We start from the raw sequence: 14,824 nt of genomic DNA on the forward strand, positions 1-14,824 counted from the left end.
CAAAATTAAAGCTTATTGCCACTGTCAGGGCATTAAAGTGATTCTCTGGGATGAAACAAGTTGGGTCCTATCACAAGGTTTAGGGCAGAAATTACCCCTACAGCAGTGTTTTTGTGCAGCAGAAGCCCATAGCGCATGCACCAAACACCCCCTCCCTGCTCCTCTGCCGGTTTCCTCTGCACTCAGACGGCGCCAATTTTTACTTGACCAAAAACACAAATAAACGGACTCCCACTGAAAAACTCTGATATCGGTCTGCATTCACGCTTTATTTAGAGAATTTTCAGCGCGTTGCTTTCATACAAAAAGACCGCAAAATAAGGCTCTAGTTCTCATCGTGTCTCTTCGTCCTGGCAGACCACCTGCGTTTGTTTATATCTGGCACGCCGTGCGCGCGGACTGATACACTAAGCGGCGAGCGCCTTTAAGTTCCGTGGCGTTGCCCCTCTTCTCCATGCTTGTTTTGGTTACTCATCGTGTTTTCCCGCCAATTTCACTTCTGGTTCCACTGCGGTCAGCAACAGACATTTACAAAATAAAAGCATGTGAGCAACATGCACTAATGTGCGATAAAATATTCAACTGCGTTAATAGATTGACGGGTTAACGTGAAAATAATGCGTTAACTTGCCCAGCACTATAATTAATATAATTAATGGCATTTTAATGTCATATATGCTTAAGGTCCCCAAATAAGGAATTTGAGTCCTAGGACATTACAAAATTGTAGTGCATGACTAATCAAATGGATACATGAAGAAGAGAAGATTTCTAAATCCACATTATTATCTACTGGCCGATATTAAAATGTCCGTGTTTGCTGCTGTTAACGTTGTGTTATTGTTGACTGTGTTTATAGAAGTAAATTATGTTTTTCAGCAGGGGAGGCAGGATCTGGTGTAGCTTGTCAATCAAAATCATGCTCAGAAACTGTTGTGTCGATGAGAGATCAGCATGGATATGAGGAGAAGATGTGAGATGACAGAGACATAACAAGACGCTGCAAGTCAGAAAAGTTCAGGCAGCTCACGTTCGAGCTGAGGATGTGTCGCGGTAGTTCAGAGAGAAAGAGCGGTGTGATCGTGAGTAAAGACGACAAAGATCATGGAGAGGATCAAAGGATGGAGCGCCCGAGATGAACGTGATCGAGAAAAGTTCGTTTTGTCTGTTTTTTGGATCAAAAACAGAAAGAGAGACATAAAAGAAGAGAGTCCACTCTTCTTCGGTAGTTTTGGTGTTTACAGAGTCACAGAAAACATATATTTGGGTCTTAAAAGATCGTTAAAGATGCTCTGAAAATGGCTGGGAGCCAATGAGTTAATCTTCTGTTAGTTTTTTTAATGCATTAATTTGCGGTTTAATCAATTAACCTAATTAACACATCAAAGTGACAGCCATACTAAAAACCAAAACTGAATCGATATCCCCCAGCTTTTTGAAATTTTTGCTTACTGACAAACTTCAAACCTTTTCAAAGAACATTTTTAACACCATCACAAACACAGACCACTTTTATCTACAATGTTTCTAGTTCATGGACCGGACCAACCCAATGGACAAGCACATGGAGGTGATGATCAACACTTATGGTATGGCAGCAGCTCCAGCAGCACCACAGATGTTTGGCAACGCTGGCAGGGAGCACATGGAGAAATATGGTACATACTGCTCTTGTGATGGGGACAGGTTCATGACTAATATAGTTTTTGTATTTTCACTGTAAAAATTGTCTTGATGTTTGAATCTTTTCAGGCACAAAACCAGAACACTTTGCCAAGATTGCCTGGAAGAACCACAAGCATTCAACCAACAACCCGTAAGACAACTTTCATAGTAGACAGAGGTACCTGCACAGTGTATATGGAAATAAAAAGTCACAGTTGTCTGGGAATGTGTGTGTGTGTTTGTGCCCATGCAGGTATTCCCAGTTTCAGGATGAGTACAGTTTGGAGCAGGTGATGAACTCCAGGAAGGTGTTTGAATACCTGACTCTGCTGCAGTGTTGGTGAGAGACACATTGTTAAAACTTGTTGCTACCTTTGGGGATAAGTTTCACTTGAGTGTGTAGCAGATGCTAGCCTAGTGGTCTCTTACACGTGTTTCTCCTTCACGTCCTCTCTCCTCTCCTCTCCTCAGCCCGACATCAGACGGTGCTGGAGCTGCAGTCCTGGCCAGTGAGGACTTTGTGCGGAAACACCACCTGGAGAATCAGGCAGTGGAGATTTTGGCCCAAGAGATGGTGACTGACCTCGCCTCCACGTTTGAAGAAAACAGCTGCATTAAGATGGTGAGAAGTTTTCCTGAACACAATAAGGGAGAGTTCTGCTGTCATTCTCTCTGACAGACTGTTAACAGTCGAACACTTTTTATTCAGAAGCTCCATTTTTTGATTGAGCAGCGCCACAAGCTCCGAGTGCACAATGTTAAGAAAACAGCGAAGCTCGTTTACCGTAACATTACAGGCTAAAACAACGGGCTAACCGCAGCTAAAGTTAGCATCCTGAAGCTAACACAAAGACAGGGGGGACACTGAGGAAAAGCTCTTACATCTGCTCCACAGCACACAGCATTTAAAATACTCACATTTCCAGGGTCCGGGGTTTGTTGGTGGATGGTTGGTAATAATTTCACAGGTTCAGGGAAAAACACAGACACCCTGTCTTTATTTTTGTGTACCCTTTAAAAATGGAATAGCAAAAAAATCCCCTCCATCCTCTTTTTTTTAATGAAATCTAAATACTGACATTACTCAGTGACACTTTCCAGGGGATAAGTCTACAATGAGGAGTTAACTGTCCTTTAGAGCTGTTTCTTAAGGTGCCTCTTCTTCTCTTCAGGTGGGCTATGACATGTCACAGTTGGCTGCGAAAAAGTGTTTTGAAGCTGCGGGTCTGACGCCAAGTGATGTCCACGTGGTCGAGCTGCACGACTGTTTCTCAGCCAATGAGCTGATCACGTATGAGGCTCTCGGGCTGTGTCCAGAGGGTAAGACTGCTGGAAGTTAAATCATCCACATTGAAAAGTCACAATTACAATTACACATTTACAATCAAACATTTGTAGTTTTACGTCTCCAGAGACACGGTGAGCTGAAAGAATATAGAGTGTGATTACACAGTGTTTTTGTGTATCACTGCTAAACTAGAAACATCTCCAGAATAACACAGCATTTCATTGCCTTCTTAACGTCATCGCCAGAGTCATTTTCAGAAAACACAAAAGAAGAAAAACATTTTTGTCAAAAAATGAATCAGACAATTATTTTAAGAAGGTGACAAAATGAATGAGATTTATCATTCTCAGAAAATTGCTCATAGCTATCTGTCTCTATATGAGGAGTTGTGAGGACATGTGACATTGAGACCAGATACACGATGCATCTCTCCATAATAATCTATTCTTGTGGGAAACACAGTAAAAAAAGGGACAAAAAATCAAACAGAGTTAAATCCTTTTGCATTGGATTGAATGAGGAACGTTTCACGTACAGGAAGTATGAGCGAATTTCCAGAATGGAAATTATTTGAAAAATCTGTTTCTTTATTCAGCAGCTTTTTGACACACACACTATTAAATGTAACATGAGTTGAAGTCACCAGAAATCTTCGAGATGTTCCCTAACACACCTGAACGAATGACCTCCTCATCAGGGATTAATTTTTCTTGTAGTGACACTTCTAAGAAGACTTCAGCTTCAGCTGCCACAGCCACAGTTTACACAACATTGATTTTGGAGATAATTGAAAAAGACAACAATGAAATTTCTACCTCAAAGGGAGGAAAGGACTTTTTCTCAAATCTTGGGATGATTCAAATGTAGTTTTACTAAATTGAGCAGCTTGTTGAAGGATTTGCTGTCTGTGGTGCCCCCACAGACTGTGTTGCTTAATAAAAAAATAGCATATTTTATCCTACATACCATGTTTTTTTTGAGTTATTTTGTAAATGGCTTTGGGGTTTGTCTAGGCCTTTTCTCAGTGATAGGACAAAGGAAAGTTGTAAATTTAGAGAGAAAGAGTAGCAAATGACATGCCTTACGTTGGAATCAGACCCATGTACGTGAAAATTCTGGAAAAATGTCTCAATTCAAGATGTTTCATTATAAAAATGACACCTGTATTTCTTTGATGGAGTAAAAAAAAAACAAAAGCAAAAAGAAGTTGGAAATGAAAAGAATAATTTCCTCATTCATGAAACTAAAAAAGTAGATTTTTTCACCATTTTTTGGTTTCTACTTTTACTCTTAACAAGCATCTCAGATGTAATGTTTGTGTTCTTGCTAGAATCAAGACTTTTTTTTTTGACTTGTTAGATTAATGTGGCTCATATTAAAAGTGATCAAATGCTTTTTTCTTTTTTTTCTTTTTTCTGTCGTCTTTACTTATAATCCTGAAACTGTTTCAATTAAAGCTCCCGAGGGGTTTCTCAACAGACCTATGAAACAAACTGAAACCAATCCTGATGACTCTGTATGACATACAAAGCAAATGAGATCATCTGCATGAAGTCAGGTCTTCTCTTTATGGGTGGTATTCATCCCCAAAGCGACTTGGGGAGGTTTCACTCAAAGTGTTTGAGGCAATTTTTAAAATTTCTTTTAAAAAATTTGGCAGGTGATTGTTAAAGAAACAGGCTGAGTTTTGTTTTTTATAAACACTGTAAATTCATTCTAAGGATGAAATCAGATAAGACCCATTGAATTCAGCATTCTCCACAAGGGGGCGCCAAACAAAACAAACTGAAATGCACACAGATTTGCTTAAAAATGTTTTAATACTTCCATATGTCTCATGTGATTATCCAAAGGCATGTTGATATCATTTTGTTCTAAGATGTAGCTTTTTTTCTCGCTGTAAGTATCAGTCTGTGCTCTTTAACCTCTGCAGGTAAAGCAGGAGAGCTGATCGACAGAGGAGACAACACATATGGGGGAAAGTTTGTGGTGAACCCCAGCGGTGGTCTCATCTCTAAAGGACATCCTCTGGGTGCAACAGGTACACAAAGCCTCAAGGATGCCATTAGTTGTGTCCTTTTTTGACAACATACACTTACAAATGTCTAGACTGGTATGTGGGTTGAGGAAATGGCAAGGTCGAAAGCATTAGCAGCTAATGGCTTTTTTGTAACAGACAAGGCGGATGTAGAGCAATATTAAAAAAACACTATTGAGAAAATGTCAGAGACACAGACTAATCAACATTCCCAACCTCCCCCGTCCTGAATGAAAGGTTGCAAACACTGGACCTGGTTAATCTAATTTGGAGTGACATTCAGCTGGATGTTGGTTAGCCTTACTTAAAATGTCCATAAATGATTATCATTTTCATGTTAATCTACATTTTCATGAGTTTTAAAACACAATAGTCCTGCAAAAAAAATTCAATAAAACAAAGTAAGTAGAAAGACAAACTGACAGGTGGGAAAATCAATGCACTTCACTAATCAGAACGCAGTTCTGTGATGGGAGTTAATTAGACATCATCAGTGATGCATGACTGCAACGCTCAGACATAATATTTCTCAACAAGTCTGTCAGATTTTGACATGCCCTGGTCATGACCTCTTTTCTGAAAAGCTGTTCCTTTCTTTTAATCAATTCACGTCATTTTTTCTGTGTAATACTGAGGTTTTTAAGTGAGTAGTCAGTCATCCGTGTTCTTAATCAATCAATCAAATAATCAAACTTTATTTCCATAGCACTTTTCATGCACAACAGTGACAACACAAAGTGCTGGACAAAGAAAAGAAAAGAAAACAAACAAAAAATAATCATAGGTGACCTGATAAACCCACATAAACACACATATCAATGTACAGCCCTCCATCGCCAACCCACTAACCCACACCCCTAGTGCACAAGGTGAACACAGTTTAATTAAAGTCTGTGCAGATGACCTGAGGAACTGTGGAAATGCTATTTGGAAACCTTAATGAGGAAACACTGAAGGTAAAGTAAAATATTAAACTCACAATAAGAAAATAAAACAACCAAATTAAAAGAAACAGATGAGATAAAATATTCAAAGACTCAAGCAGTAAAAGAGAAGAAAAGTAATTATCTTAAGAATTATAATAAGAAGATGAATAATTAAGTTAAAACAGATACATATATAGATATATAATTAACTAAAGGTTAAGATTATAAACTAAAGGTTAAGATTATAAACCTTTAAGAAGAAGAAGATCCAAATGTATTTAGATAAAAAGACAAATAAAAGTTAAAAGGTAGACTTAACAGGTAAGTTTTAAGTTTGCTTTTCCTTTTAAATGTTGACACCACTTTGAAAAGTCGTGTTTGTTTTAGAAGTTGGTATAATGTGTAAAGATAAGAATCAATAAATACAGTAAAAATAGATGAATAAAATGGAAAACAATATTTTATCAAGTTTAGATAAGTACTGGTAAACACTGTAATCTAAGGCACAAACAGGCATTGAAACACAAACGAGGGGAGCAGTAACACATGAATCAAAGCGGCATCTGAAGGATCTTTCCAGGTGTTTGTTTCAGATGCAGCTTGTTCCAGAAATCAACATCAATGTTAATCAGGTGTAAGCTAACCTCCTGACAGTTTACCTTTATCTCCTCCAGCTAAATAAAATACAGCGTGTCTCTAAACCACTGTTTAAAATGTTGGAGGGTTACAGAGTTTCCATCTAATCAAAATTTGTCTTCTGGCTACAAGTTTGAAAAAACTTTGTGTGAAGTTTTTCAAATTTAGATTTTGAGTTTGAATAAAGTGGGGGAGGAGGATAGCTATGAAACTCCACCTGTAGTTATCAACTGATAACCCAGGAAATTTCCAAAACATATGGATTAAAGTGGCTTTGGATTGTTAGCAGTGACCATAATGGATTTATAATTGAGTTGAATTAAGACAGTTTGACATTGTTTGTCCCAGTTTGGTGGAAAACTTTAAACCTCATGATGGTATGTTTCATATATATACATTAAGTATGCTAGAAATGTTCAACATGTTGAGCTACAATGAACTGAAGAATTGTTTGTTTTACAGAAACAGAATCAGAATCACCTTTATTCTCCAAGTATCTCAAAACTTCAAGAAATTTGACTCCTTTCTGTACAATTGTTTTAAACACACACTAAATATTACAAGAATAGAAAGAAATAAAGCTTAAGTAGTAAAAAAAGATAATAATAATAATAAAAGAGAGCTATGAACAGAGAAGAATAAAAAGTACATACACATAAGTAAAAAAAAATCGAAATATTAGAACATTAAAGCAGTGCAATGAAAAGGATGTCAAGAACTGTGCAATTTGCAAAAGAAAAACAAATAAACAAATGAACCATTTGACCAGGATTAGTAGAATTAGGATCCATCCCATGGATTATGCTGCCTTATGTTTTGTAGCTTGTTTGAAGCAGGGGCTGACTAAGATCTGTCAATTTGCTCTTAACGTACAAACAGCAGTGTTACCAGTGTTAAATATGCAGGTGTAAGTCTTCAAATGTTCCTGTCAGTTTCCTCTGTGACCACCAGGTGGCGTGTGTCTCTTAGTAATAAGCTTACAGGGCCTGCCTGTGAGAGAGCAGCTGTTAGTGCTTCAGCAGCTTCCTCCTGTTATTTCAGCACATACAAAAACTGTTGAGGGACGACACGGAGCAAACTGACCTGCTGACTCACACAGCCTTGACCTTCTGATATGACAGATCTGATATTATTGGTTCACTCCCTGTTTTAGCGCTCATGACGGCCCCTGCCTGTGAGTCTGAGTGCTTTGAATCATGGACAAACTCTCTGAAGGTGAAACAGTGTGGTCCTTTTCTTTTTCCTCTTTTAAAATCGTCCTCCTGACCTCACGGTGTAGACCATCACCGCTGTATCACACACTGTCTTCCCCGCGTCATGTCATCAGTGCTGACTCTTATCTCCTGAGTCGCTCTTTCAGTGTGCTAGTGCCCCAGTCAGCTAAGCCCTGTCTGATCCGTGGTGTTGCTCCTAATCTTGGTTTTAAAACTCTGACCTCTTCACTCACGAACACAGTGAGCGGGAGGATTGACAGCTAATTGACCGACCTGTGCAGCATGATTCACCTCTAGAGGTTCTGGTTTCTCGTTGTTGTCATGACAAGAGAGTGCTTGAGGCCTTAATAAATGGCCTTACTTTTAGAAATGATGAAAAGGCTCGAAGGCTTTTGATCATTGTGGTCATTAAGGGGGCTTTTGTGATCTGCTCTTATGGAAGAGGAAAATGGAAGATAGTCATTGAAAAGATAGTGTCATTGAATATTTCTTTTATAACATAAAAAGCAGCTTTATATTTATAAGTACCCTGGTGGTTCAGATATTGAATTTTCAGTTATTGAATGGCTCAGATTTTCCCCTGTTGAGTCTGATTATACGAGAGCTGCAGAATATGAAAGATACACCACAAAGAGGTCTTAACCATTCAGTCCTTTAGCTTATGGGGATAATGGAGAAATGGCAAAGCTTGTTAAGCATATAGGATGAAATACTTAGCTATAACGTTAGAGCAGGAGCCGTTCGTGTCGAGATTAGGGAGTGAGTTCACAGATTAGAGGCCAGCGTGTCAGAGAAAAGATTGTGTTTAACACTTGCAGGATGTTTGAGTGTTATTGGCTGTTGACCAAACGTGATGGACCTCCTCCGATTGTCACAGAGATGAAGCCAATAGCAACAAAAATGTCTGCAAATCTAATTTGGGTTTGTTCTGCATCCTGCAAAATCCTCACCCTTGACACCAGATATCCCCTTCACTATCGGTGCCTGCTCTAGCAGACAAATCTCTCATTTTTGCTGGCACAGCATCACTCAAACCACAGACATGCAGAATAAGCTCATGGTTGTCTGAGTGTTTAGCAGCTTAACACACTTAAGTTTACTTTTGAGGGGCTTTTTATGCCTTTAAATGTCCCATATTATGCTCCTTTTTTGCAGTTTAATGTGGATCATTGATGTCCTCATAAAATGGTAGTAACATGTTTTGGTCCAAAAAGCCAATAAATCAAGCCCAGCAGCATTGTTTCCAGGCTCTCATAGCCCCTCTGTTCAGAACGCTCTGATTTAGTGGGCGTGGCCTTCATATGTAAATGAGCCACAGCTGATACTGCCCTGCTCTTCAGCGTCACTGAGAATGGTGCCATGAGCTTCGAGTGCAAAATGTTTAGAAAACAGCGAAGCTCGTTTACCATAACATTACAGGCTAAAACAACAGGCTAACTGCAGCTAAAGTTAGCATCCTGAAGCTAACACAGAGACAGGGGGGACACTGAGGAAAAGCTCTTACATCTGCTCCACAGCACACAGCATTTAAAATACTCACATTTCCAGGGTCTGAGGTTTGTTTGCGGATGGTTGGTAATGCACCTGGATTCCGGACCAGTCTATTTGCTAGCCCTCTGTTGTACTGTCCAAAGTTGGAAAAGCAGTCAGCCGTGAAGTGACTAGCACACATATGCACAGTTTTACTGAGTGTAGCTGGCACATTTCCTTGATAAATGAACTCTAGCCACTTAGTCTTGTCTTCCTCCGAGATGGGAAGCTTGTGCATGGAACTATGTGACTGTTTACAGCCAAAAACAGCCACACTCCTCTCTCCAGCAGCAGGGAAGGGGGTGGGGTGGGTTCGCTGACGTCGGCAAATCCCCAAAATAAAAATGGCTCGTTTTAGGTCAGTATTTTACATTCACAAGCACTACTAATACAGGTTTTGTCATTAATTATCACATTTTGTGAGCTTGGAGGAAAGCTAAAAACCCACAAATTTCACTTAAAGACTTCATAAAGTGAATTTTGCATAATATGAGACCTTCCTGAATTTCCCTTTGGGATAAATAAAGTATTTTTCATTTCATTTCATTTCATTAATTGGATAGGAGAGGACAGTGGATAGAGCAGGAAACTGTGGGAGTGGGGAGTGATGTGGGGAGGCCACAGGTTGGATTCGACCTGTGCAAGGGCCTACCTCATGGAGCGCAACCTAGACCACTAGGTTACCTGCGCTCCAGCTTGACACACTTTTTGTTCAGATATTGGAAGAACCCAAAAATAGGTGCAAGGGCATTAATTAGGAAAAACACTAAGTCAGGGGTGCCCAAATTCTTTTCAGTTAAGAGCCAAAAATGAATCAGGGTGGAGGGTCGTGGGCCAAAACTAAACATTTATGTTCCAGTGCATGATATCAAATATGCATATCCCATAATTGTGCATAATAAATGTATAAAACATGTTTCTTTACTATATTTCAAAGCAAGAAGTTGGTAAACAGCCATATGACACAAATACAAGGCCTGTGTCTTCAGAGACATTTAGCAAAATATAACCTTAACAACATGGGACACAACATGCTCATATGAAACAAAAATAGGGCATTTCCCATCATTTTATAATAAAGGAAAAGTAAGTAAACTGGAGAAAAAAAACAATAAACAAAAAAAAATAGAATAAAAAAAAAAATTGGACACCTGCTTTAGACTTTTTCCCCTATAGATGACTACTATATCTACATTAATTTAATATATATAGGTCACAAGAATTCAAACATGGGCAGCGGGCCGCGGCCCCAAATTGGACAGCCCTGCACTAAGTGAAGTTGTAAATATTTGCAAAATTTTTTGGGAAATGAAATGAAGAATTGTTAACAGATCTTTCTTAGCGTTTAGAAGTTTACAAAATGGCCAATTTTTCTCTCAGTGATCGTTGTTTGCTGCTCCCAGAGGACCAAAACAAGCAAAAACGGATAACACAGAAGAGCATCACCATTTTCCTGGATCTGGTTTTAGGGCGTTGATAACAGAAATCTTTCTGCAACAAGTGAAATTTATGGTGTGGAAAAAAAACAGGCTATCAGAAACCTCTGCACGTCTCACATTTGGAACCACAGACCGTGTCTTCTTCTGACATGTAGTCAATAATGACAATACATTTTCACCTTGAATTGATTTGTTGCCAGCATTTTAGAATTAATTTGAGAGGTCATGTGACCCTGATTCCTGTCTCCTGTTATCTCTCCCTGTACTCTCACAGGACTGGCTCAGTGTGCAGAGCTGTGCTGGCAGCTTCGCGGTCAGGCCGACAGGAGGCAGGTCCCTGGGGCCAAAGTGGGCCTGCAACACAACATCGGCTTAGGAGGAGCTGTAGTGGTCACCCTCTATAGGCTGGGGTTTCCTCAGGAAGGAAGGTGAGACCAAGCTAGAGTTTTCTTCATAAGATATTCACAAAATATTAAATAAGTAACCAAACGAAGGGAAATGGACAAATTCAAAGCCTAAATCAAACAAAACAGTTGCAAGGCAGAACAATCACGTTAACTACCAAACACATATTACACAAATACTACAAACGCAAAAGGATAAATGGAATAGAAGAAATCATAAAGATAAAAAGTTTAAAAAAAAACTCACTCTTTTAGTGTTAACTGTTAACCTGAAGAAGGAAAATTTAACCACATTTTTCTTCCACTTGTTTTTTGAAGCTTGTTTTCCAGCAATCCTGTCTATCCTCTGACTCTCAGTCACTCCATTTTAACAAAAGGTCCCAGAGGAGATGGAATAAAAAAAAAAATTTCCTAGAGGCTGAGAGGAAACTGGACAGGGAGTGAAGCTCATTGCAGTCTGCAGCAGCTGATTTAAGGACAGTTTTATCACTGATACACAGGATCTGGAGTCATCATGTCAGAGTGTTACAGAACTAGTTCAAGGTCTCTTTTCAAAGACCAACTGTTGATTCCATTTCAGTGAGTATTCTTGTACAGAGGCCTCAGAGGACACTTGAAGTATAATTTAGCTATTGAGCCTTTGTAGTTGCATGAAAAAATGATCCAGCAGCAGCTCGACTTTCTTATTGAGCTGCTTTCACTCTGAGTCTGACTTCAGGAGGAATGTAACACCTGCACAGGGACCTCACTAGTTGGATGAAACAATTTCCCTTTCATTTCAACTTATTTATTGATGCAGCAAGATTTTTTTCCAAAATGTAATAACAGATATTCTGCTAAATATTTTCTAATTTGTGGGTAATTTTTCTGAGGAGCCTGAGTGACACTAAATATAGCTACATTATGGTACAAACTGAGTTTGCAAAGTTTGCTTGTTGTTGTGCTTTAAACAGTAACACTACATAACTATCAGTAAATACATTACTCTGTTGCTTTGTTTCCTGTTTTAAGCTGTCTTGAACAGAGAAAAATATTGCTAAAAAGAAGATCTGCTCTCCATTAATTTGCTTAGTAAGAGTCACGTCCTTACGACAGTGGGTATTAGTGCTCATGGGAAACAGTTTTTTCCCACCTTTTAGTCAGACAATAAGTGAGGTAATGCTTCACATCAGGCTTTGATCTTATCTTGAAGACATTCTTTTTTGCATAACCACCTGCTCACTAAACTATTGTGAGTGTGTGCCCTAATGCAAAAGTAAAGCTCCCTACAATAACAGCAGGAGCTACGAAATCTTGATTAAAAATTGGGGTACTTTATTTCTTGGCCAACCCGTGAAAACTAAGCAGAGAAGAGAGAAATAGAATACAATAAAGCATGTAAAACGACATAGAATATTTATTTTAAACAGTATTAACACTCTCTTTGCAAAGTAATTTTGGCATGTACACTGTAAACCCAGATAATTTGAATTAACTTAAAAAATGCTTGTAAACCGGCTACCTTAAAAAAACTGAAATAATTTAATTTAAACATCCTAAGTACTTGATTAGTATGGAAAATCATTTTGCTGAATGTCTTTAATCAAATAAACCTGATGCTTTTTTGTTACAAATACAAATGAGTAATGCTAAAAAAATGTTGCATATCACTGTGAAACAAAATAAGCTATCCTTACTAAAAACTGAACAATGTGATATCAATTAATTTGCCTGATGACTTGAGTAAATGTAATAATAAAAAATTGAAGCAGATCGGAACATATGGGTCTCATATCCACAGCGTTCCATCTTCACTCATGGTTACAAACACCGTCACACCAAAAATCAGCTCTAATTTCATTTTTAGTAACTGGGTCTTGTACTTACTGACTTTTGAAGTGGTTAATATATTAGTAAATGAAATTTTGGCTGGACTATCATGCTATTTTGGCCAATTTTAAAATTAAGTGTAAAAAGATATATTTATTTTTGACACAATCAGTCCACACCACATAGAGCATGGACAGATGATAGATGCCACAAGGAGCACAGACAGCTTGTCTATGCTGTGACACACAGACAAACAGTCTGTATAATGTGGAGCACAGATAACCTGAGCCGCTGCTGCACATCTAGAAGTACAGCAGGGTCTCATATTGACTGTGTCCCCTCCTCACTAACGGTTACAAAACACAGTCACTAACTTATGATTTTAAGTTGTGCTCACTTAAACAGTAACAAAAGTTAAATCTACATGGAAATCATCATTTTCAATTCTGAAAACTCAGACATTTGAGTAAATTGAGCTTATTAACAAGTTTTAAGTTTTCATAGTTTAATCCAACGGAGTAATTGGAACTTTGAGGTTTACAGTGTATAGCATAGCAGTTCATTGAAGCCAAGAAACCCAAATCACCACATGTAAGCTCAAAACGCACCTTGTAGGCTGCTTGTAATGAAAGGGGCTTTAAACTTGGATAATCTTCTCTTTCTTCTTGTCTCTTGAAATGTATGTGTGTTTAATGAACCTGCAACTTTATTGATCTTTTGTAGTGCTATCTTCTGAGGTCTTCTATTTTTAGATGGTGTGAGGAACTCATTAGCGAAGATTAGTTTCATCTGAATACACTGTCAAGTCAAACTGCAAGTTTAATAAGAGGCTGAGAATGACTTAAACTAAAACCAGCTAAAATAAAATAGAAATAAATGAGAAATTAGCTAATTTATGTGTTTTTTATTTTGGTAAGTTTCGATCAAATAAAAACAACCAGGTGCAGTTATGTAGAGAAATAAACAAACAAACAAATAAGGACGTTAAATATTAATGATCACCTAATGCTGTTAACTAGGGGAGATAGCAAATACTTGAAATGTATATAATAAATATTTTGAAATAATAAATCGAGAAATTATTAGCACCTTCAAAGCGCAGATTTCCTCACAACAGGGTTAACCTACTTTCCCATTACACACCTGAGGCAGGTGAGGGATGTAGGTCTGCCAAATAGCGTGTTCCCCGAAAGATTTAAAACTAAAAAAGCGGAGCTGTGTAGACACCATAAAACTGCAGAAACCAAAGAGGCAGCTGTTTTTTTACCTTACCCTAACCAAACAGAATAAAAAGAGAAAAATCCAGTCTACTTTGGGCACTTTATTGTTCCTTCTCAAGTTGGGATCACTGCACAGCTGAAAAAATAACTTGCCATGCACTTCATAAAAAACAAACAACTAGACACACAACATAGAGCTCATGTTAAAGATAATAATAATAATTATGATGCGAGGCAGTTAAACAAAGTAAAGATCCAACTGAAATTTTCCACTGGTGGTGATCAGGTCCACATAAGGCAGATCTGCACATGAAGGAGTTTTTCTGCTTTGAGACTATCATCGTCCGTGACATTTTCTTTTCCGTTCGCGAGTCTTTGAACATTGCCATATCACATCCTGTGCTCTGTGAAGTGTTTACTCAGGGTGCTATCTTTAATCCTGTCTATTTCTCTGTGGTAATCTTCAGGAGTTTATTTTTCCCTCTTCCTCTTTCCCTAAAACTTTTACTCTTGCGTCAGTACACTAAAAGAAGTAATTAAATTCCTCCTTCTGAGCATCTGTGAGTTGAGTCACAACCACAGGAACAGTGTGTGTATTATTAAGAAATGACATACGATTTGTACAACTGACCAATTAGAATCAAGTATTCAACAC

At 38.3% G+C, this 14,824-nt stretch overlaps 1 protein-coding gene across 1 annotated transcript in view; it reads left to right on the forward strand.

Annotated features, from left to right (window-relative positions):
* Window positions 1-14,824, forward strand: part of scp2a (sterol carrier protein 2a) — a 36,757-nt gene that overhangs the window by 3,479 nt on the left and 18,454 nt on the right. The window contains exons 6-12 of the mRNA XM_074688689.1: window positions 1,532-1,658; window positions 1,753-1,816; window positions 1,919-2,005; window positions 2,137-2,287; window positions 2,838-2,985; window positions 4,887-4,994; window positions 11,011-11,164. Of these exons, the coding sequence (XP_074544790.1) occupies window positions 1,532-1,658; window positions 1,753-1,816; window positions 1,919-2,005; window positions 2,137-2,287; window positions 2,838-2,985; window positions 4,887-4,994; window positions 11,011-11,164 (839 nt within the window). The remainder of the gene's footprint in view (window positions 1-1,531; window positions 1,659-1,752; window positions 1,817-1,918; window positions 2,006-2,136; window positions 2,288-2,837; window positions 2,986-4,886; window positions 4,995-11,010; window positions 11,165-14,824) is intronic.

Source organism: Halichoeres trimaculatus, unplaced genomic scaffold, assembly GCF_033239565.1.
Source record: "Halichoeres trimaculatus isolate MK-OKI-2021-1 unplaced genomic scaffold, fHalTri1.1 fHalTri1_scaffold_15, whole genome shotgun sequence".
Lineage (NCBI taxonomy): Eukaryota > Metazoa > Chordata > Actinopteri > Labriformes > Labridae > Halichoeres > Halichoeres trimaculatus.